Genomic DNA, 20,948 nt, shown 5'->3' on the forward strand with positions numbered 1-20,948 from the left:
CTATAAATAGTTCACAGTCCAGCAGTGATTAAACTAACTGTACTGTTGGGATCCTCTCAAACTGTAGACACTTAGTTTAAAATCCAGAACTGTCCATTGGACTGAAATAGTTGAATTTTAAGCAGAAGCAATTTTTAGCTCATTGGTGGAAGATGCAATCCACAAGTAGATTGCAGCCAAATTCTTATCACTGCGCCTAACTCGGAAAGTCTGCTCATCGGAGTCTTGTCTCTGTAGTTTGGCCTGCACCAAATGTCACTGTAGACTGGATAGCTTCTCACTAACAGTTGTTACACTTCATCCACTGCTGTAATGCAGGTGAAGTGTTCCTGAAGTGTAGAGTAAGTGGGTGTTTTTGGTTTGGGCTTTATGAAAAGTCCAAAATGAAGATCAAGGGCAACTCTCTTGGCTTGGTGTTGAGGCCATATAACTAGCGCTATGTTTTATTGTGGTAGTGAAAATGACTGGCTCACTCATGGATCAATAGGTTGTGATGAGGGAAAGTTAGCTCTTCCAGTAAGTACTTTATGCTGTTGCTTTTCAAGGATACGTGAAGGCTTTAGTGTCCTGCTTCAGAAGATTTTAATGAAGCTCCATACTTTTCTAAAATAGTTTCCTGGGGGATACACCACTATTTAAATCTGTTTACTGGCAAATTGTGTGCCCAAAACCAACCTTCCAGACCTCTTCCTCCTATCTGCAGCAGCAATCTTTGAACAAGTTTTGTTTGCTCAGTAAAAATTTTTTTTTTTTAAGCAAACAAAATCCTGCCCTATAGTGCTGTAAAATCAAAAGTGGGGAACAAATAGCTGCAAACTAAATGGAAATGTTAACCCTTGCACCTGCATCATCCTACCCCCGTTACAAAGCCTTTCAAGGGGAAGGATCTCTTGATTTCAGTATACTCAGTCTATCCATAAAATGATCTTTGGGCACTGGATTGGCTTTGACTGACTAGATGGGAGCTCTTCTCTTCCAGGCCACCAGTTTAAATTCTGGTTCGAGGAGTAGTGACTGAAAGTTACCATATTGAAGCTGTTTAGTGGCCCAGGTGAGGGCTTCTCAAGCTCTCTCACAGGTAGGATCATCTTAGTTTTTCTCCTATTATCTTGTAGACCTCTTGTCCATATGCTGTTACACAGATCGCTTCCCCTCCCATGCATGATGGTCAGATGTCTTTGTGGCTGTAAGAACAACTCCTTATATGGAGAAGTTGCTATTAGGAAAGTATTTTGTGTATTTGTAGGGGTTTTTTGTTGCAATCTTAGCAGCTAGGAAAAAAGAGAACCAAAACCACTTGACCAGCTGTCTCTCTGTGGCCCGCCAATGATCCATGGATCACAGTTGGGGAACCTCTGGCCTCAGAACAATGAGTTGGTGGTCTCAGCTCTTTCCAAAGGATAGGGGTGCACATCAATAGAACCAGTTACCCTTGGCACTAATTACCTCCCATGTTGATGTGATCTTAGAGGTCAAGAAGTGCACCGTTCTGGAAACTGAACTACCCTCTCTCTTCACAGTGATGGTCCCTTCAACTAGGAATGAAGCACATGGTAGGGTCATGTGGATGATCTTGCAAGTGCCCAGATAGTGCTAGCCATCCACTGAATGGTGGCAATCTGTTGCCCCTGGTACCCTCTCTCTTGCTCTGGGACTTCTCCCTTTCTTGGCATTGGGATCTGGATACTTGTTGCTCCTGTTTATTTTGTGAATGTGACACTCAACACCAGGAATCTGACTGTCCTAGAGTCAGGCCAGCCTTTAAATAGCAGCAAGCCTGTGGGAAGTACAGCAGGCTGTCCACTCCAGCCTCAAAGGATGGCAATTCCAGGGTATTGAATCTCTCTGAAACCAGTTTCATTTGGTTGTGCAGCACTGCTAAGATAGAAACAATCACTGCTTCCGTATGCACTGCTACTGTTTTTATTTTGAAAGGTTGCTGCTATAGTATAGCTACATCTGCCAATCTGTCTGATACTACTTGGATTTACCCTCACATTCAAGGACTGCTCGATTTTTGGCTTCTGCCAGAAGTGTCGCTACAGTGGTAAAATGTTGCTCCTTCAGGCTGTCTCCAGATAAGTATGGTTCCTGCATCATTTGGTATAATGGTTCTAATAGCTTGAGGAATCTGTGCTCTCTCCATGGCAAAAAGCCAAGTGCATAATTTTAAATTTACTCAGAATAATGTGGCCTTGAATAACAGAGTCCCAGATTTAGTGTTGCAGGATAAAGTGACTAAGGGTTTTATCCAGCCTTGCAGTCCCTCTTTAAATACTAGTAGTTTAATCCTGGCAAGCAAGTACTGGCCTGTCTTCAGTTGAAGCTAGTCTTTCACTGCCATCCTGTCTCTGGGTCCTAAATTGTTTTGTTGGAAGGATTAGCAACTCCAGTCTTGTATGATTTCATTTTTTTTATGGTGTATGTCCACTAGCTGAAAACAAACACTTGCTTTCTGACGTGAACACAGAACCTTGGCATGCTCCTAGATACAGACAAGTCCCATTCGGCTGAATAGTTACAGCGAAACAAATTAAAACGTCACTTCACAGTCCTGACTTTTTTGCTTGGTTCCAGTCGCTTGTGTCACCCAATCTTTGTTATGGGGGAGGATGATGTCTCTGCATGCTGAGCTGCAGCATGAAACCTTCACCACTGAAGAAAGACTACGGTGTGTTAGGAAAGGGATGGATTATTAGTGAGGCTCCTGTTTCAGGCAGTAATGCTTCTCTGAGCGTATCCATTGAAGGGGGAATTTTTTTGTTTTCTTGTGCAGTTTGCCTGGGACCATACTTAAGGTGTTGTAAAGGAATCTCAGTATGGCAGGTGTATTTAGTTTAGGACTGTCTGCTGGTAGATGGCAGGCCTTGGGCAGTGGGAATACAGTTGCCTGTTGAGACCCCCTCTGTTCAGAAACTCTTTTAACAGCACACACACACCATGTGGTATGATCTAGTGACGGGAATAGAACTCTCCCTTCTGGCCTCCCCACCCCCATTTTGATAGTTTCAGCTATGTGTATGATTCTTGGTATGATCTGATATCTTTCTGTGCTGTCTTGTTAGGTATGCGTTAATCACCTGTAGTTATTTTCTTCTGGTAAATGCTGTGGATTTATTGTCAAAGCCTTGATGATTATACTATGCTGCCATGTGGGCTACTTGCAATTCAACAGGCAGGCTGTAAACTGATGCAAATCTCATGATGTATGGTTGACAAGTACCAAGTTCTGCCTACACTGACACAAGCTTGATTGGAAGTACAGTGAACTGTACAGCTTGCAAGACTTCCCAGGACACTAATGCAGCTGGGGGTAGCTATAAAACAAAAAGGGAGTGGGAAGGAAAATACAAATCTATAAACCCTCCCTCCAAGAGGAGGTTACCTTGGCATTTCGTCCATGGTGTAACAGCCCTTGCTTAAATCCACATTTCATGTAACTGCAACATTCCTCAGCTCAGTTGTCTGACCAGGTAGGAGTTATAGGTTTTTAAATTTAAAAAAAAAAACCAAAAACCAAATCTCTTGTAGTGTAGTGTGGGATTGTAGTGAGAGAAGAAGGGGGGAGGGGAGGGGAGAGAGAGAGATCAGGAAGATGACCTTGATTAAAAATCCTTTGTTTTGCCCATGCTGGTACAGATCTGTATCTAAACTGTACTAGTCTAAACTAAATAGTCCTAGTCTACTAGGACTATTGGGTCAGCACTAAATCCTTGGGCCCCATTCCAGATATTAAAGCCATTTCTAAATTTTATTTGCTTTCTGGGTAGAATTTGGATGTTGGTGACTATTAAATGCAATCAGCTGAAGTATCTCTTACTACATTAATGTGGAAAAGTGTGGATTTGATGTTAGAATGTTATGAATGGAGCATTTGTTTTTTGTTAATGAATCTAGTTTCACTGAGATTCTGATGAGAAATTTGGAGTTAACACTGCACTCGTGTTTCTAATTGGGTATCGTTGAAGGAAACCATAGACATGAATAGAAGTAGACACATAAACTAGTTCTGATTGTGAGCATTTCAAACGTATTGTATATTCCCATCTCCATTGGTATTATCTAGATCATTTGTTTTTTTGTCTCTGTACAGTATGTGGGAGCATACAGGCCCAGCTTGAGCCTCCAAGATATTGCTGCACTGAGGATTGATTTTTAAAAGCAGAGTGTCTCTTTCAAGTGTGGATAATAAATTCCACCCTCTGTTTCAAACCCACTCATGCACTTGGATTTCTAGTCTTAGTGTTGCTCTACCATTTATTTTGGAGGGAATATTTTATTCGTGAAGATTAAGAGACCTGCAGAAATAGAAACAAACTCTTATACTTGTAGCTGTACAGTTTGACCAGCTTTCCCCAGTACTGATCTCTGCTCTGGATTAAAGGCCAAATCTTGACTCATTCATGTGACTTGCAGACTCAGGAAGACAATAGTACCTTCATTATTTGTGGATTACATTCACAAGCGGATGTGTGGAGTATCTGTTTATGAAACTAAGCTTATTCATTAAAGTCTTGTGTCCAGGGGAGGATTCTGTGACCCATTCCATGAGTGCAGAATCCCTGGGACTCAGATAAATCATCTGTCTGCCATGTGTTTATGCTATGGAGAGGCCTCTGATGTAACTGATTTTTTTTTTGGTGTCATCTTCCTCAGGCCTTGTTGCTGTTTGGTGGTGTTGCCCTGTCCTGCCTTGCTCTGGATCTCCTCTTCCTCCTCTTCTACTCATTCTGGCTGTGCTGCCGCCATCGAAAAAGTGAAGAGCATTTAAATGCGGATTGCTGCTGCACTGCTTGGTGTGTTATCATAGCGACCCTTGTCTGCAGGTGAGTTTACATTTTGTCTGCAGGGTAAATTAACATCACCTATTTTGTCACTGCCACTTCCTCCACTGCATCCCTCCCACACCATACATCTGCTGAGCATCAGCTACCAACGCAGTGACTCAATATATTGGATACAGGGTATTGTTGGAAACAGCTTCCTCTCTTTTAGTGTACTCCTAACTTTAAAATCCAGCATAGACTTTTCTGATTGCTATTCCACACCTTACTGCATAATGGTTTGAGTCATATGATGATGACTATAAAGTGCCATAACAGCAGCAGGGTATTTGCCATTTACTAGCAGTTAAACAAGGACCCTGTCCTGAGAGGCTTATCACCTAATTAAGATGGATGCAGTTCAAATAATTATCGGGCCTAGTCAGGAATTTACATTGGAAGCAGGTTTCCCTAAGGAAATAATAAATATATTGGGTAGGTGGATTTAGGGGTAAAAAAGCATGGCTCTTCCTCTTGGAGTTTGGAATACTGACTTCTTCCTATGTAAATGGTATCCAGTGCTTGCAATCCTGATTGCTCCATTTTTATCCCTTTGGTAAGACTGATGCACTGCCTTAAGGATTGCTAGTGATGTTGCTAGTGTCCGCCACTAATGTTTTAATGCCAGAAACATTCGAGGGAGGTGAGGGAGACTGGCAGCAAATGGATAACGGGGAAAGAATACAGTCCTATTGGATTCTGCTTTTGGGTTGGTGCAGACCAGGAACCCTGCCTTCCAAAACGTTAGTGGCAGGAGTTAGGAAATAGAAAACGCAGTTAAACAATTTCTGAAACAAACCCGGGGCTTTATTTGGACAGTGTGTGTGGCAAAAACCATACACTGCAGCCTGTGAACTGTGAGTAAGTACCCCTGCATGTAGATCAATCTCTGCCCTTTCTTGACAGCACTTGGGCTCAGGGCTGGCTCTAACTTCTTTTTTGCCTGGGGCGGCAAAAAAGAGCGCTGCACCGCCGTAACACCCCACCCCCAAGCGCCGGGCCGGGCCACAGAAACCCTGGCCCCCCTTCCCCACCCCCCACCCCCAGCGCTGGACCGGGCCGCAGAAACCCTGGCCCCCCTTCCCCCACCCCCAGCACTGGGCCGCCCGGAGCGCCGGGCCGCTCAAACCCCAGCGCCGCACCGGGCCGCCGGACACACCCCCCCCCACCCCCCGCGCTGCCGAAACACCCCCCCCCCCCCCCCCCCCCGCTGCCCGGCCGAAACAAAACAAAAAAACCCCTTGAGCGCCCACCATCCCAACATTGGCCGCCCCTTCTGAGGTGTCACCCCAAGCACACGTGCTTGGTCGGCTGGTGCCTAGAGCCGGCCCTGCTTGGGCTGATCAGTGTCCATACTCGCAAAACTAGTCCTGCTGTGGAGGTGATCTCCCAGGTGTGGTCGTGGTGATTTATGGTTAGAAATACCATGCAACTCTACAGCATCAATTACCATGCGTCATCCTGGTTTCTAACTCTTAAAGTAGTCTGAGAATACTTGGGAGAAGATCATGCATTCCTTGACCATGCAAAACTACCATGTCAGTCAGATCAGGCCTTAATTTTCACTTACCTGTCCTGAACACACTGATCAGGTGCAGTTATAGTGAATCAGCACTGTAAAAAGCTAGAAGCCTGGGAGAATCATTAGGGGGCTTTTGCTTTCATTTATATTTCTCCTTCCAGTGTTTGAACTTGCGGGGAATTCTTTACTTCTGAGGAAAGCAAAGGGAGAGAAATGGGGAGGGGATTGTCTTTTTCTTCCCCCTCTTTCTCCTCACGTGGTGAGTCGGTGGCTGTTTGGACTGCAGCATTCAGGTTTGCATGGTGGCGGGGCTGTATTCTGTGGATAAGGGGCTTAGCTGCCTGAGGAGGGATTAGCTTGTACTCTGTACATGTTCACATTTGCTCTTTGCAGGCACAGGGCAAAGAGAATAGAAACCCTCTGAAGTGCTAGAGCAAACAGTGAAGCAGAGCAGTGCGTTCTATTGTGAGCATAGAAAACTGGGGATGGATTCACCTTTAAAGGCTGAGATTTGCAATGTTTGAGAAGGGCTGGCATCTTGTCGCACAGTGGCTTCTGTTCAGTGAGTAACTGTGCCTTTCTAGGCAAATACAGATGTATTGAGTGGAAAGGGGGGAAATAATAGTTTTCAGAGAATAAATCTAAACTCCCAGTCACCTTGCTTGTTCGTGGACCCAGGAGCTTTAGCTGCATGAACATCCACTCCCAATTTATTTGAAAGTGCTGTGTTCCTAACCTTTTCTTACGGGAGCTTTAAATGATGCTATTTATAAATGTTCTGCTGCAGGCTCTTGGTAGCTATTGTTATGCAGTGTTTTTGTGTCCAAGGCATCTGCAGTAGTGAGGTTTTTAAACTGTAGAAAGGGTGAGATGGGAAATGTTGTTGTGGGTTTCGTGCCTCCCAAAGTAGGCAGATAAAAGGTTAAATTACTGATCATACACCCCACAAAAAACTGGTGTTTGAAAGTAAGCTAGAGAGAATCTCTTCTGAAATCTCAACTAGCTGCTTCAGTGTTTGATAGTCTAGTTGTTTTTGCCAAGCATGAATTGGGAGGAGTGTGTCATTACAGCAAAGGTTTATGATTTGTCCATGCAATATCTTCTTCTTTCCTTCCTCCTCCAGGAAAATTCTTGCTAGACTCTTCATTTATTTTACATTTGCCCCGCTCCCACCCCACCAAATTGATAACTGGCTAGCTTATGAAGCAGTAGTTCATAATCACTGGTGGTGATTGAAAGTGCTGTCCAAATGCTGCTTTCTCTCTTGCAAAGACAGCGTCTGCTGTCTTTGCAACCTGCAGCTCTGGTAAGTTGCCTGTTTTTCAGATGTCCTGCTGCTAGAGGTGGCAGTACAGGAGAGTTTATGGCTGGCTAAGGAACACAGTATGGACAACCCTTTGCTTTCTCTGCACTTTAAAAAGGGTCTAGATGTCACAGATTAGCTTGTGGTGCTAGTCAGACTAGTTGACTGGGTATATATTCTACCGCAGGACTCGGAAGAACTAAGGGTGGCAGACTGGCAGATGCCAATGTATTTTAGGGTGACTGGAAATAAGACTACTCCAGATGTCTGTCTTCCAGCACCTGGAGAGAGAATATGTAATTGACCTCTGGCTCTGGCTTGTTCTAGGATGATTACAGAGAAATTCTGCTCATTTAGCAAAGCTGGCCAACATGGACTATTGATGTGAGGAGTGGATGCAAAGATGAAAATTTATAGCTTGGCTGTTCAGACAGTGAAAGGTTCACAATGTCTAATCATTGAATCTCCTTTCATTTTTTATTTGAAAGGAGATTCAATGATTAGACATTGTGAACCTTTCATTGTCTGAACAGTCCTCCTACCTGAGAATTAGCTAACTCTGGACTATATACGCACTCCAAATAACATTGCTAGACTTGCTCATCTGTGTAGTATTTTCTTCCCAGAAGGCCAGTTGCTCCATGAGCTGCCTTTGTCACTTCTGAATACTTAGGAAGCCTGGTGATCAGTCTTTCACATTGGGGGCGTGAGTGTGTTTCTCACTTCAAGCCCTGCACCCTGAAGGCCCAATATTACAGTAGTTTTCCTCCTGGATAGGAAAACTGAATGAGACGCACCAGGGGCGTAGTGAGGGCCCTGATGCAAAAATAGATTAGGGGCCCCCTTCCCAATTCTGAAATCCTCAAATGTTGCTTACCTTTACCAACATGGAAAATCGGAACGTACCTGTCTTATCCATAAATACCCCAACACAATATGCAGGCTGTCTAAACACAAAAGTTCTCTTTACACGTTTATACAAAAATTTCACTGTTCAGTGAGCTAGTGCTAAATTTTATGGTGCAGGAGCTCTGCAGACCTGATCTCAAGTTGGTAAATTCTGTCAGTGTGAGTGTCTCCAAAATCTATCTTGTTTGGATGTTTTTGTAAGATAAAGCACCTATATTCAAAACCTAACTAACACTTTACCAGTAAATTTTATCTAATGGAAAAATCTGTGCAACAGCAGTTGAGACTTCATACATTAGTAAATATACATATTGTATCAACATAAAACACCTGGAACTCAGCTTTTATGTGCCGAACTTCTAACTAAGTAGCAAAGCATATCCAAAGCATACACGTAGTAGGTCAAAAAGCCTTAGAGCTTGCGTCACCATTGTTCCTCCAGTTTCAAGTTGGTGCATCTCTACTGGAACTAACTGAAGGGCACTACCGCTGTAAAAGATAGGGAAGTAATTCAGTGGGCAATCAAACCCCAAATCTTCATACCCGCACCAACAATTTTGCCCATGGAACACTTGCCATTTGAGCACGAACAGCATTTGCTTTGTGTTCACAAATAATGTGGCTGGGCACTAAATGCAAACAAGTGGTATCATAAATGTGCTCTGTGTCACAAAACCAAACAAGGATCCATACTGCCAAGTTTAAAAAAAAAAAAAAAAAAAATTAAAACCACCACCTCCTCAGCACTTTTATAGAAATTTTACCTGACCTAGATAAAGAGCCAGCCCTCACCAATATCTCACCTCTCTAAATACCTCTAAGGTATGCTATTCGGGTAGGGTTTGATCCTACCCTAATGACGCATGGGTCACTGCTATGCTCCAGTTACTTTTGGGCCACTCCATAAACCCAGTTTAACTGGCTAAACACGCTAGGTTGACTATGGAAAATCATTGTCAGAGTTGCATAGGAGCTAGAGTGCACCTGTGAATCTAGCCTACTTAGGAGAAGCACTTTGTAACAGAATAAAGATATTAACTCTGATCAGGGGCTGCACATGTCCATCACAACAGTACCTGGGTCCCCCTGCATCTTTTTGGATGAGCTCCTCACTGTTGAAGCAATGGCCACAGTCTGAATCCAGAGCAAGGGCCTATGGGGACAGGCATAGGGTGGCAGGTGTGGTCTGAGCATCACCACAAGCAGCTCACGCTGTGGTGGGGTGTGGTTGTGGTAGGCGCAGGAGTGCTTCTGTGGGAACCCAGCTGGCTGGGGGCCACTTCCTGCCCTGTCTGCCTAAAGGTAGACTGGCATAACTACAGCAGCGTGGCCTCTGCAGATTGGGCTCCCATAACCTCCATGGGCTCTAATGTGACTACCTCATTGTAGCTTTGTCCCTGAGATACACTGAGCCTGTCCTTGTGGGGAGGAGTCATGCTGAGTGGTACAAAGCATGTCTCCTTCACACTGTGAGGTGTGGGAGTATTGAGCCCTAGAGCACAGTGCTCTGAGATTGGCAGGTCTGCTTACACTCAGCCACAGAATATACTTCTTCAGAACCTTCCTGTGTTCTCCAATGCATATCTGGTTTGTGTAATGGGACAAATATTTACATTCTAATGCAAAGAAAAGAAATTTTCCAGCAGATAGCAAATAGTGCCTCCATTTTCACAGCCCAGTGGCCGGCGCGCCTCTCTCTCTCTCTCTCTCTCTCTCTCTCTCTCTCTCTCTCTCTCTCTCTAACTGCTCCTATAAAACTTCAGGCAAATGCTTGCTAAGACACAGACTCTTCAAAAGTGGTTTCTAATTCCGTTTCACCATTTTTGGGTACCCAAGCTGAGTTGTCTTGAGCCCAGTTTTCAGAGTGGCACATCCACAGCTGCAGATGATTTTACTTGGAGTTGTCAGCACTCTGCATCTGTGTTGAGACACTTAGAGGCTGCTTTAGATGGGCACCCAAAATCTGACTTCCCACAGTGGTGACTCCTGCAGGGCTGCCTGGATTCTGCTCCTTGCTCGGGGGGGTCACACACTCAGGTTTGGCCCAGCCACCCCTCTGTCACAATGACAGGCTGCCAGTGGGGCCAAATTTGAGTGAGTGGCCCTGCGACCATAGAGGTCACAACACTTGGAGCGGGGAGCCACCCCCAGCCAGCCCCACAGGACAGGCGCCACTGCTATGATACGCACCGTGTACTTTTTTAGCAGTTATTACATTAGTGTCTGTTATATAATCTAGGTAAGAATATTTACTAAAACAGATCTTTTTTTGCTAGGATTCCCCAGCGGCATCCCCATTACTTTCTCGCTAATCTCAAGCTGCCTTCCCCTGACCTGTGACAGCTCATTCTGTCTCACAGCTGGGACCAGAGCACAGCAACCCTTGCAGGCACTGAGCTTCCTTCCCTCCATTGTGGTAGGAAAAGGAACGGCAGGGCCGGCTCCAGGCACCAGCCCAGCAAGCAGGTGCTTGGGGCGGCCAAGGGGAAGGGGCGGCAATTTGGAGGCAGATCCCTCTCGGAGGGAAGCACCTGCCACCGAATTACCGCCGAAGAAGAAAGCACCGTGGTGGAGCTGACTCCGATCGCAATTGCTTGGGGCGGCAAAAACCCTGGAGCCGGTCCTGGGGAATGGACATGTTGTGAAACTTACAGAAGTTCTTTTTACAGAAGCATTTCAGTGGCTCTTATTGACAAAGAACAGGATTGAATGGTGGTTCTTGGTGGTGTAATTAAGACCGTCTTTAGCCCACAGTGGATGTATGACCGACATCTTGACTTGCAGACTTCAGTGGTATCTTTAATTTTGAATTTCCTTTATCCTCCAATCCTGATATTGAATGTCTGAATAGATTTCCTTCTATGGAAGTTGCTGTCTCTTGGTGGGAGAAGGGCACTCAAGTGAACATCTGCCTCCTTTGTCAGGGAAGCAAGAGACTAACCACTGTTCTAGTGCCACAGCTCTAGAACCCTCTGACGGCTTAGCGTATGTCTGTCTCTTACGCGGCTGGCTGCTCAACTGCCTAATCAGTATTTATAAACTGAACAGGTTACAGTAAAACTGGCTTAGGCACCTGGCTGTGCCCCATTATTAAGTACAAAGTGTCTGCTACTCCTTAAGGGTGCTGTTTCTGATCTGTTTTGATTAAAATGCTGCTGTGCAGAGAATACTGAGAACCAGGCAGCTGACTCCTGCGCTGATCAAGTCTGTTCTGGAGGAGTGACTCTAATGCAGCTGTAGTTTGCTGCAGAATAGTGGTCCTACAAAAACTGTAGGGATCAAATTTGTGCTGCTCCATTCTTAAGAATGGTCTAGAACGGACTCAGTTTAGACAACAAAACAATCAGGAGACTTTGTCTCAGTTCTCGGGGAGGGTGCAATCTGCTCAGTGTCTGTTGCCACCCCCCCTCCGCAGCTACTTTCCTTGGCTACTAAGCATGGGGTTGGCGGGGGCTGATGTGTGTAGTGCAGTGACATGGCTCCAAGCTTCTTCTCATGCAGGACACAGCCCTGGACTGTCAGCTTCTAGTTCGCTTTGCTCATGACTAACGCTCATCCTGGAGTTACAGCTACTGTCAAAGATAGAAATTCCAGCAGGGGAGGAATCTGGAGGGTTTTCTCTGTATAATTACCAATTCCATTTACATGATGAAAATGCTTCTGTGGAAAAGTGTTCATGGGAATTTGAATCTCTTTCCTGTACTAGGACTGTAAATGTCATTAGAATTGTATGCCTTCTGCCTCTTCCTGAAGCAATCAAGATGTAGGTCAGCTACTCCCTCTGTGGAAAACTCCTCAACTGAGGCTTTTACAGGCCATGCCCTTTATAATTTATGAAGGCCCTGATTGCTGGGAAAATCCATGGGACTGACAGACTCATGCAGCTGCTCTGCTTCCAGTGTGTGATCTCTGCTTCTGTTTTCTGTGTGTTTGAGAACAAGTAGAGATGCAGTTGGGGCTAGCTACACTGTCCTGCTGGTCCTTTTTAACATGGTAAGGCTAGGGAGCGGGGGGCTATTTTTTTTCTGCAGCAAAGGAGGAATTTATCTGAGCTAGAAATTTGGAAGACAGCTTGGCATACTTGCCAGGACAGATCCACGTGCAAAAGTCCATTATCTCTCTTTTCCTCCCCCCCCCCCCCCCGTTTTGAAAGTTTTTGTTTAGAGTACTTCCTTCCTACACCACCATCAAACCTCCAGGGCAGTGGCTGTAACCTGTAACCCAGGGATTGGCAGAAAGTTGGTGCAGAGAAATTAGATGTCTAGCTTGAATACTAGCTAGAGACCTAAAAACACCCAATGAAACAAGTAAACATGGCATCTTGAGGGCCACCATTGCACCAGGAATCTTTCCCATCTTTGTGTGAAGCCCCAAAATCTGAAATGGGAACAAGAAATTCAAAAAACACAAGAATTGCCATAATTTAGGCAACCTGTTGTCTAGGTTAACTACATACCTTCCTTCCTTCTCTCTTCCTGCCCCATCCTACTGGGGACAGAAGTGGGTGGATGGATTTTGGGAGAGGGAGGAATGGAAAGGGAGATCACTGAAAGTGTCTCTGGTGTGATTGCCTGGTGGAAGCAAGGAGGTGTCACTGACTTGGAGGAGATACCCGTCCCGTTTCCATTGCTGTTCCTTGGTTACATGCTCTGCCTCCTTTTGGTTAATGGATTCCAAAAGAACCAATCCGTGGTTTTGACTGGAAAATGGGTCTGTCTGACCAGAGCCCAGGTTAGACATCAGTAAGAGTCTGAACAATCCCAAACTAAATTCTCTTGCTTTGAAAATCAAGTTTTTATTTTTTCTAAACTTGTGCCCCAGTGGTTACAAGTCCCTGCTATCTTAATACCATAATCCCCATTAGAAACCTTGATGCTATGAGAGGACTGGTCAAAGTAGATGCTGATGCAGTTTTATATTTTAGAATAAGGGAGGGGGGGTTAATAAGATGGGTCTGGAGCAAAGTAATTCGTGCACAGATGCTTGAGGCATGGGGTCTCTGTCTACACTGCAGCCTGTCTTACTGTTGTAATGTCAGGATAACTTCTGTTACTCGGGGGTGTGAATAAGCCACCCGCCTGAGCGACATGAGGTATGTCGGTATAAGTGCTCGTGTGCACAGCGCTACGTTGGCAAGAGGAGCTCTCCCACCATAGCTTCTGCCGCTCACACAGTGGTATAGAGCGTCTTCACCAGACACTCTGCAGTGGCGCAGCTGCAGCGCTGTACGTATAGACATGGCCTAAGTAAGGCTTTTCAACAGTGGGTGTGAATGGCTTCTGCATGTGGGTTGGAATGTGGCACCTATTTAGCAATGCACAGCAGTACCTCAGGGTAGTTGGGCGGACACTTGGCTAGTTGATTATAATCCAGATAGCCCATGGGGATGTTTGAATTCTGTTTGCCCTGCAACTAAGGGTACGTCTACACTACCCGCCGGATTGGTGGGTAGTGACCGATCTGTCGGATCGATTATTGCGTCTAGTGTAGACGCAATAAATCGATCCCCAATCGCTCTGCCATCGACTCCGAAACTCCACCACGGTGAGAGGCGGAAGCGGAGTCCATGGGGGAGCGGCGGCCGTGGATCCCATGCCGCGAGGACGCAAAGTAAGTGATTCTAAGTCGATCTGAGCTACGTCGACTTCAGCCACGCTATTCTCGTAGCTGAAGTTGCGTATCTTAGATTGATTTTTCCCCCTCTTTCCCCCCCCCGTGTAGACCAGGCCTAACTCTCGTAGCTGGGCCATAAACTACTCTTTTCCTACCCCTAACAAAAGGGTGCATGTCACTCAGCCTAGAGGCACTGAACAGAGCCCACAGTTACACTTGTAGCATATCAAATCTGATTTTCAGGTTCACCAAATCAGTTCCTTATCTTTCCATCTGTCCTAGTGAATAGGGATAGTGTCATTACCCCAGAGCTGAAGGCATGCTGCTCTCCTCCTGAGGGAAATCCTGGTGGGAGGGTAGGAGTGCTGAAAGAAGCAGCAGTAACTTGCATAGATAAACTCTTGCTGTAAACCAGCCCTTCCTTGCTCTTCTGTCCACAGCGCTGGCATCGCTGTTGGCTTCTATGGAAATGGGGAGACCAGTGACGGCATCCACCGGCTGACATACTCACTGCGACATGCAAACCGCACGGTGGCTGGGGTCCAAGACCGGGTAAGTACAGGGAAGGACTGTAGCAAGGAAATGAGGTGTGTGAGACAAATGTTTCCATCTGTGTCTGCCCCTCTTTTGTTACTCTCTGAATTGAGAAGTGTTTGCCACAATTTCCATTAATGGGGAGATAATTTCTTCAGTCTCTATTGCTTCTAAAAATATCAAAGCAACTTAAACATGTTAAATGAAGTGTTCTCTCACGATTGTGTGTGGTTAAAAACAGCTTCTCATTAGCACTCCTCCGCCTGCAGAAGAGGTGCCAGGCCAAAAGCAGAGAACAGTAGCTCTGTAGTAAATGGCACTGTTAATAAACATGGTGGTTTGCAGTATTGTGCTCCAGGTATGCTGCCTCTAGGGGCTTTCATTTTGTTACTTCTCTGCAGCTTTGGTCTGCCTATTGTTATCCCAACACTACAGTGGGCTTCCAGTGCACGCTGACTTGTGGCTTAAAAGGAAGCCTCTGCTTTACAATCCATCCCAAAGTAAAGCAAAGGAGCCTGATTAAAAGCAGGGAAATAAGCTTATTCTCTTTCCTGCCCAGCCCTGGTGAATCTTTCCTAGGTTTATGGTGGTACTTGTGGTGGCTTACCTCCATCTTCAGTGCCAAATGAATCCGAATTTATGACTCACTCATTGTAAGTTACCTGTGAAGATAAATGGTCCCAGAGTCTGGAAGAGCCTTGGTGCAGTAATCTGGAAATTGTCCATCACTGGTTGACAGTGATAATCCCTATCTTCTATCTTTCCTCCTCCTCCTCCGCCCCCCCCCCCCCCCCGCCTTCTTCCTAGACTGGCAGACTCTCTTGTAAATGTTTTTTTCCCCCTTGTTCTTCTGTCTGATCCACAGGTGTTGGACACTGCAGTGGCCCTGAACCAAACTATGGAGCCGAACCTGCTGATCCTTGAGGAGATGTTCATGAAACAGACTGATTACCTGCACGTCATCCAGAAACTCCAGGGCCTCTTGGATGATTTGGTCAGGCAAACAACAGAGATTCCTTTCTGGAAGAATGAGGAACTGTCATTAGAGGAACTGGCTGTTCAGATTGATCTATATGACTGGTACAGGTGGGCAACATGTTGGCCTGTACCACTGATGTGACATCCATATGATGTGTGTGTTGGGCCATGATGGATGCTAAAGCTTATGTCTTTCAGGTCAGATCAACTACTGAAGATTTTTCTAGTTAGTTGATCTATAGGTTTGTTATACACCAGCAGGGATTTTAGGTCTGTCTTTATTGGGATTGTTTCCCTGAGCAAAAGTGTGCTGAGTCTTGGTAAAAACATATTAGAACAAATGTGACTTGACTTAATCAGCAGATCAGCGTTACTTTGAGCAGGTAAAGTCCATTAAGTTGTGTTGCTCACACTCTGGTGCTGGCATGGGGTTAGCTTTTTCACTTTGCTGCCTCGCTGTCTGGACGTTCTATAGATGAAGGCCTGCCACACGCTATAATGCATTCACGATGCAGCAGCCACTGGAGATGTACAGAATTGACTATCACTATTTGGGAGAGAAATGAATAGTCAGTCTGCTCAGAGGTACTTCAGGAGTACCCTCTGTCCAGAAGTGCGCTTATTACTCTTCAGGCAGATATAGATCAAACTAAACTTCCTGGACTATTGTTGTATTTGCTCTTTCTATATAGTGTCCAGCTGCATAGACCAGTCACCTTTAAGTTTGAAGCATGTTACTGAACATCTTAATGCTTTGGTCACTCTTGCAAACACTTTCTCACGCCTGTTTACCAGAGCTAGCCAGCTGAGGACACGGTAGACTAGTTATGTGATCTGAGTAGTGCAATTCATCATTAGTAATTAGTAGTGAATTTTACTTGCTAGGCTTGACTGTGGTGGGGGAGAGCCAAGTTTCTCTTTCAAGACATGCTCGTCTATTCTCTAGACACCAATTTTTGTCTTCAGACTATGTTTCCATATATTGCAGGTGGCTGGGATACCTGGGCCTACTTCTATTCCATGTGCTGATCTGTTTGCTGGTGCTCTTTGGACTAATTAGAAATTCCAAGGCCATTCTCATTGGGTAAGTCCTGTCAGTGAGACAGTTCTTGAGGAAATGCAGGCAGAGGATTAACAATAGCTTGTTGAGTCCTTCAGACTGTGCCGTTGAATCTATTCATGGGCTGCTGAGTAGTATTTGTAGAGTGCAATGATGGCTGATCGCGTGCTTACCAATTAGAGCGATCCTTTGCAGAGCCTTTCTAAACTGACAGGGTTAGGACAACATCTGGGATACATTCACAGGAAGGTGGTTTTTTTGTCAGAAGAACTCGATCTGTTTAACATCCAGCTTTAGTGTCAAAAAGACAAGGAACTTATTCCTGAGAGTGCCTCGATTCCAACAGTTAGCACCGGTGACCTCTTTCTGGCTCACTTACCCAAGGCAGGAAAGCTGCAGTGCATGGTACTGTCACCCCAATTGAAGACCCTCTCAAGATTAAAATGGCCTTTTAAAAGGAAGAATCCATTGATGGTCTGGATAGGGGTGTGAGGGTGGGGCTTGGGCTTAAATCTGGTGATTAATACTGTTAATGCAGTCTCCAGCCTTGCACCTTAACACGCATCCTGGTAGTATGCCTGATTGTCGTATTACCTTTCCTCTGGCCTTGGCTGTGACACTTCAGCAGACATGAAACTGTTTACTGTGAAGGCCACTGAAACTGCTGCGAAGCAAGAGGTGTGTGTCAGAGTAGAACTAGTCATGTGCATCAACTTTATTCACATGTACGTTGCAGATATTTCCACCGTGCTGGGGCATCATGTTAAAATAAAACTCTATTCCCCCAGCCATCTTCTGACATGGTTTTCATCCTTACAGTGTGATCCTAGCCAAATATGCATTTGTAAACATTATGGAAATTTGATACCATGATGGCCCCTTGGCATGATCGTAATTGCCCTAGCATGATAGTAATTGCACTGTATATTCAGCCTTTAGTTACCCGCCAGATTATTACATACTTGGTACCTTATAAGGGACAAAATTGCAAATGTATGCACAGATGGTAAACCCGCAATTCAAATTAGAAACTCATTCTTTATTAGCCAGAGTCTCAAATTAAGGCATTCCCCAAAGGAAGTTCACAAAATAAAGAACCCATGTTTTACAGCCAAGCAAGATGGTGAAATGCCAGTTGTAGATCTTCTAGTCAAACAGTTACTGACCCAATCCCCTTCATTTACATTTAAACCACCAAATGCTCCATTGTGAACTGATTGGCTGAACATGTCAAAGTGTACAACGCCACCTTATCCATATGTCACGATACAGCAGAACCTTGTTAATATACAAACCTGATAATTTTCACAACCACTCTGCCCAGAAGTGGAGCAAGACTCCGACTGAATAGCAGAGTACTGTCCAGAGGTTGTGTATTGCTGAGCCTTCATTTCTTCTATGAAATAAGCCACACGCTTACTAATATAATGCAATGTATAATGAAAGCAAAACTTTTCAAAAAGTGGGATTTTTTTTTTTGTATGCAATTCCCTTGATTTTGTTATGATTTGATGAATTGCAAAATGCAATAAACTATTTTGGCTCTTCTAGCCATTAATGAGGGTCTGATGTCAGTACAACAAACTAATATAACCCTTCCCTGGTTTACTATTCGGATGATCCTAATGCACTAGGTATTTAATTTACATTAACAAAATATGGCAATGAATGTCAATGTAAATATCTCAAAATCATGAGCAGTTTTTGTCCTTTTTTATGAAACAGCCATTATACTCTGACTTCTTGTACACTCAGACTGTGTTAATTCCCAGAGGCCTGGAATTTGGGATAACTGGTAGACTAGTTTATGATTACTAATGCCACCTTTCCTCTTCCCCAGATTATAATGGTACTGTTAATGTACATTTAGCGGCTTCTGCTCCTCCTCCAGCTATTGGAATATAATCATTCTGCTAGGATATCTCAACTAGTCCATTCTGGCCCAAAAGATGGAGCACATGGGTTGGGAATCTGGGTTTCTCTTAAACTGGGGAGAACTGATGGGTTGTTTTTTGGAGGTGTGAAAGTATCTCTTGCTAGAGGATTTGTATCTTACGAAAGTGAAGGTTTAGGGGTTAATTAGAGTCTATACAGATCTATGTAGGGAACAAATATTTGATGAGCTCTTCATTCTAGCAGAGAAAGGCATAACACAATCCAATGCCTGGAATTTGAAGCTAGACAAATTCAGTTTGGAAATAAGGTGTAAACTTTTTTAACAGAGTAATTAACCATTGGAACAATTTACCCAGGGTCCTGCTGGAGTCTTCATCACGGGCAAATTTAAAATCAAAGTTGGATGTTTTTCTAAAAGAGAGATGCTCTAGTTCAAGAGCAATTACACCTCTACGTCGATAGAACGCTGTCCTCAGGAGCCAAAAAATCTTACCGCGTTATAGGTGAAACCGCGTTATATTGAACTTGCTTTGGTCCGCCGGAGTGCGCAGCCTCCCCCCCCGGAGCACTGCTTTACCGCGTTATATCCGAATTAGTTATATCGGGTCGCGTTATATCGGGGTAGAGGTGTATTTTGGGAAAGTTCTAGGGCCTGTGTTATACAGGAGGTCAGACTAGAGAATCACAATGATCCCTTCTGGCCAAGGAATCTGTGAATCTAGCATGTAATAGATGTGTTAACTCTTCTGACTAAGCTGTGGGCTGATACGCTGTGCATTGGATCTTATTTCCTTTGCTTCCTTGAGTACTTGACACCAGGAAGACTAGGAATTGACTGACTGACTGGTGGAACCCACTAGCTGCATGGCTTTGTTTGGGGATGGAACGTCAGGACCATATCTAAGGAATGAATTTCAAAACTCCCTTTTGAGGTGACTTGCATGTTGCCATCCACAGGCACCATGCTGGAAAGCTGCCCGGCAGTGTCTGAATGCTGACAGCCCAATTTATTACAGAAACCTTATTGGGATTTTCACTCTTCAGATCAAAAAGTCCTGTTTGTCTGTCTGTTTCCACTGCTCGTTGGAAACCTATGGTGCTGCAAAAGGGTCTAGGTAGGTTAGGTGAAGGACAGTACCTGGGTAGATCAGAGGAGGATTTGGAAAATCTAATAGGACAGCTGGGGAAGGGGGTGTGATCTAAAACATGGAGTAACTTTCCAGGTAAATCTAGTCTCTTTCCCCATCCCCTTTTTACTTCCACTAGCAAGTGTCAAGACCAGTAATGAAGGGTGGGGGAAGAGGGGAGCTTTTTGTGGGATCCAGTCACGATTGTTAGTGTGTAACACTGAACATGCCTCCCTTGCTTGTATCCCCTCTACTTTGGGAATTCAAACACTTTGGCATCTCATGAGAACAAGGATGTAAGATTAGCAATATTTAAAACAGCAGTCTTCTCTCCCAAAGAATAGGTCCAGCACAGATGGCAGGAATACAAACCTCTCCTTGCCAATGTGCTTCTAAAGGCCACTTCTAGTCTCAGTGTCTATTTAATCCTTGATTGCCTTGCTGAGGCTGTCAATCAGTGTCCTGCTAGGAACTGGATAGAAGCCTGTGGGGCGGGAGGTTTCCAATCAAATGATACAGGCCACTAAACAACCTCTTATTAGATTAACTACCTTTGGTTACTACGGACCTGGACTGCTTCATTCTTAGTGTAAGTGTAATGCATGCTGGTATGCAGGTTTCTGTATTCCAAATAGGATTTGCATACAAGACACTGACTGTCTGTTTCACATTGCAAATTACACAAATGAAAACTGGTTAGTTATTGCTTTTGAACTCTAAGAAGCCCTTGTTTAAAGCATTTGGGTGTTTGAATTGGAACCAATACATCAGCCATCTTATCTGTCTCTTGTTCCTTCTGCAGGGTATGTCTTCTAGGGGTGCTTGCTCTAATTGTCAGTTGGGGATCCTTGGGTCTGGAACTGGCTGTTGCAGTGGTAAGTGGCTCTGGTCCAACCTTCCCACACCCTACACTGCAGATTTATCAGGCACATGAATAAATGACTCCCAGTGCTCGTGTCTTCATGGGACTTCTGGTTTTCAGTAGCTGTCCTAGTAAATAACATGTGAAACAGGTTCAGAAATTATACCTCCATAGTGCAGTTTGCTAGCTAGTATCCCAACTCCACTCTGCTGCAAGGCTGGGCAATAGATCTGTAGAAACTGCTTCTGGGGGGAGGTTGGTGAGATGGAAGACTTATGGGGCCTGACTTCTGGCATATCCCCAAACTTGAGAGCCTCTAAT

At 44.7% G+C, this 20,948-nt stretch overlaps 1 protein-coding gene across 1 annotated transcript in view; it reads left to right on the forward strand.

Moving 5' to 3' along the window:
- Positions 1–20,948, forward strand: part of TTYH3 (tweety family member 3) — a 94,244-nt gene that overhangs the window by 47,279 nt on the left and 26,017 nt on the right. The window contains exons 2-6 of the mRNA XM_065412370.1: positions 4,657–4,826; positions 14,611–14,722; positions 15,570–15,790; positions 16,671–16,766; positions 20,568–20,640. Coding sequence (XP_065268442.1) covers positions 4,657–4,826; positions 14,611–14,722; positions 15,570–15,790; positions 16,671–16,766; positions 20,568–20,640 — 672 coding nt within the window. The remainder of the gene's footprint in view (positions 1–4,656; positions 4,827–14,610; positions 14,723–15,569; positions 15,791–16,670; positions 16,767–20,567; positions 20,641–20,948) is intronic.

This window comes from Emys orbicularis, chromosome 10, assembly GCF_028017835.1.
Source record: "Emys orbicularis isolate rEmyOrb1 chromosome 10, rEmyOrb1.hap1, whole genome shotgun sequence".
NCBI classification, from domain to species: Eukaryota; Metazoa; Chordata; order Testudines; family Emydidae; genus Emys; species Emys orbicularis.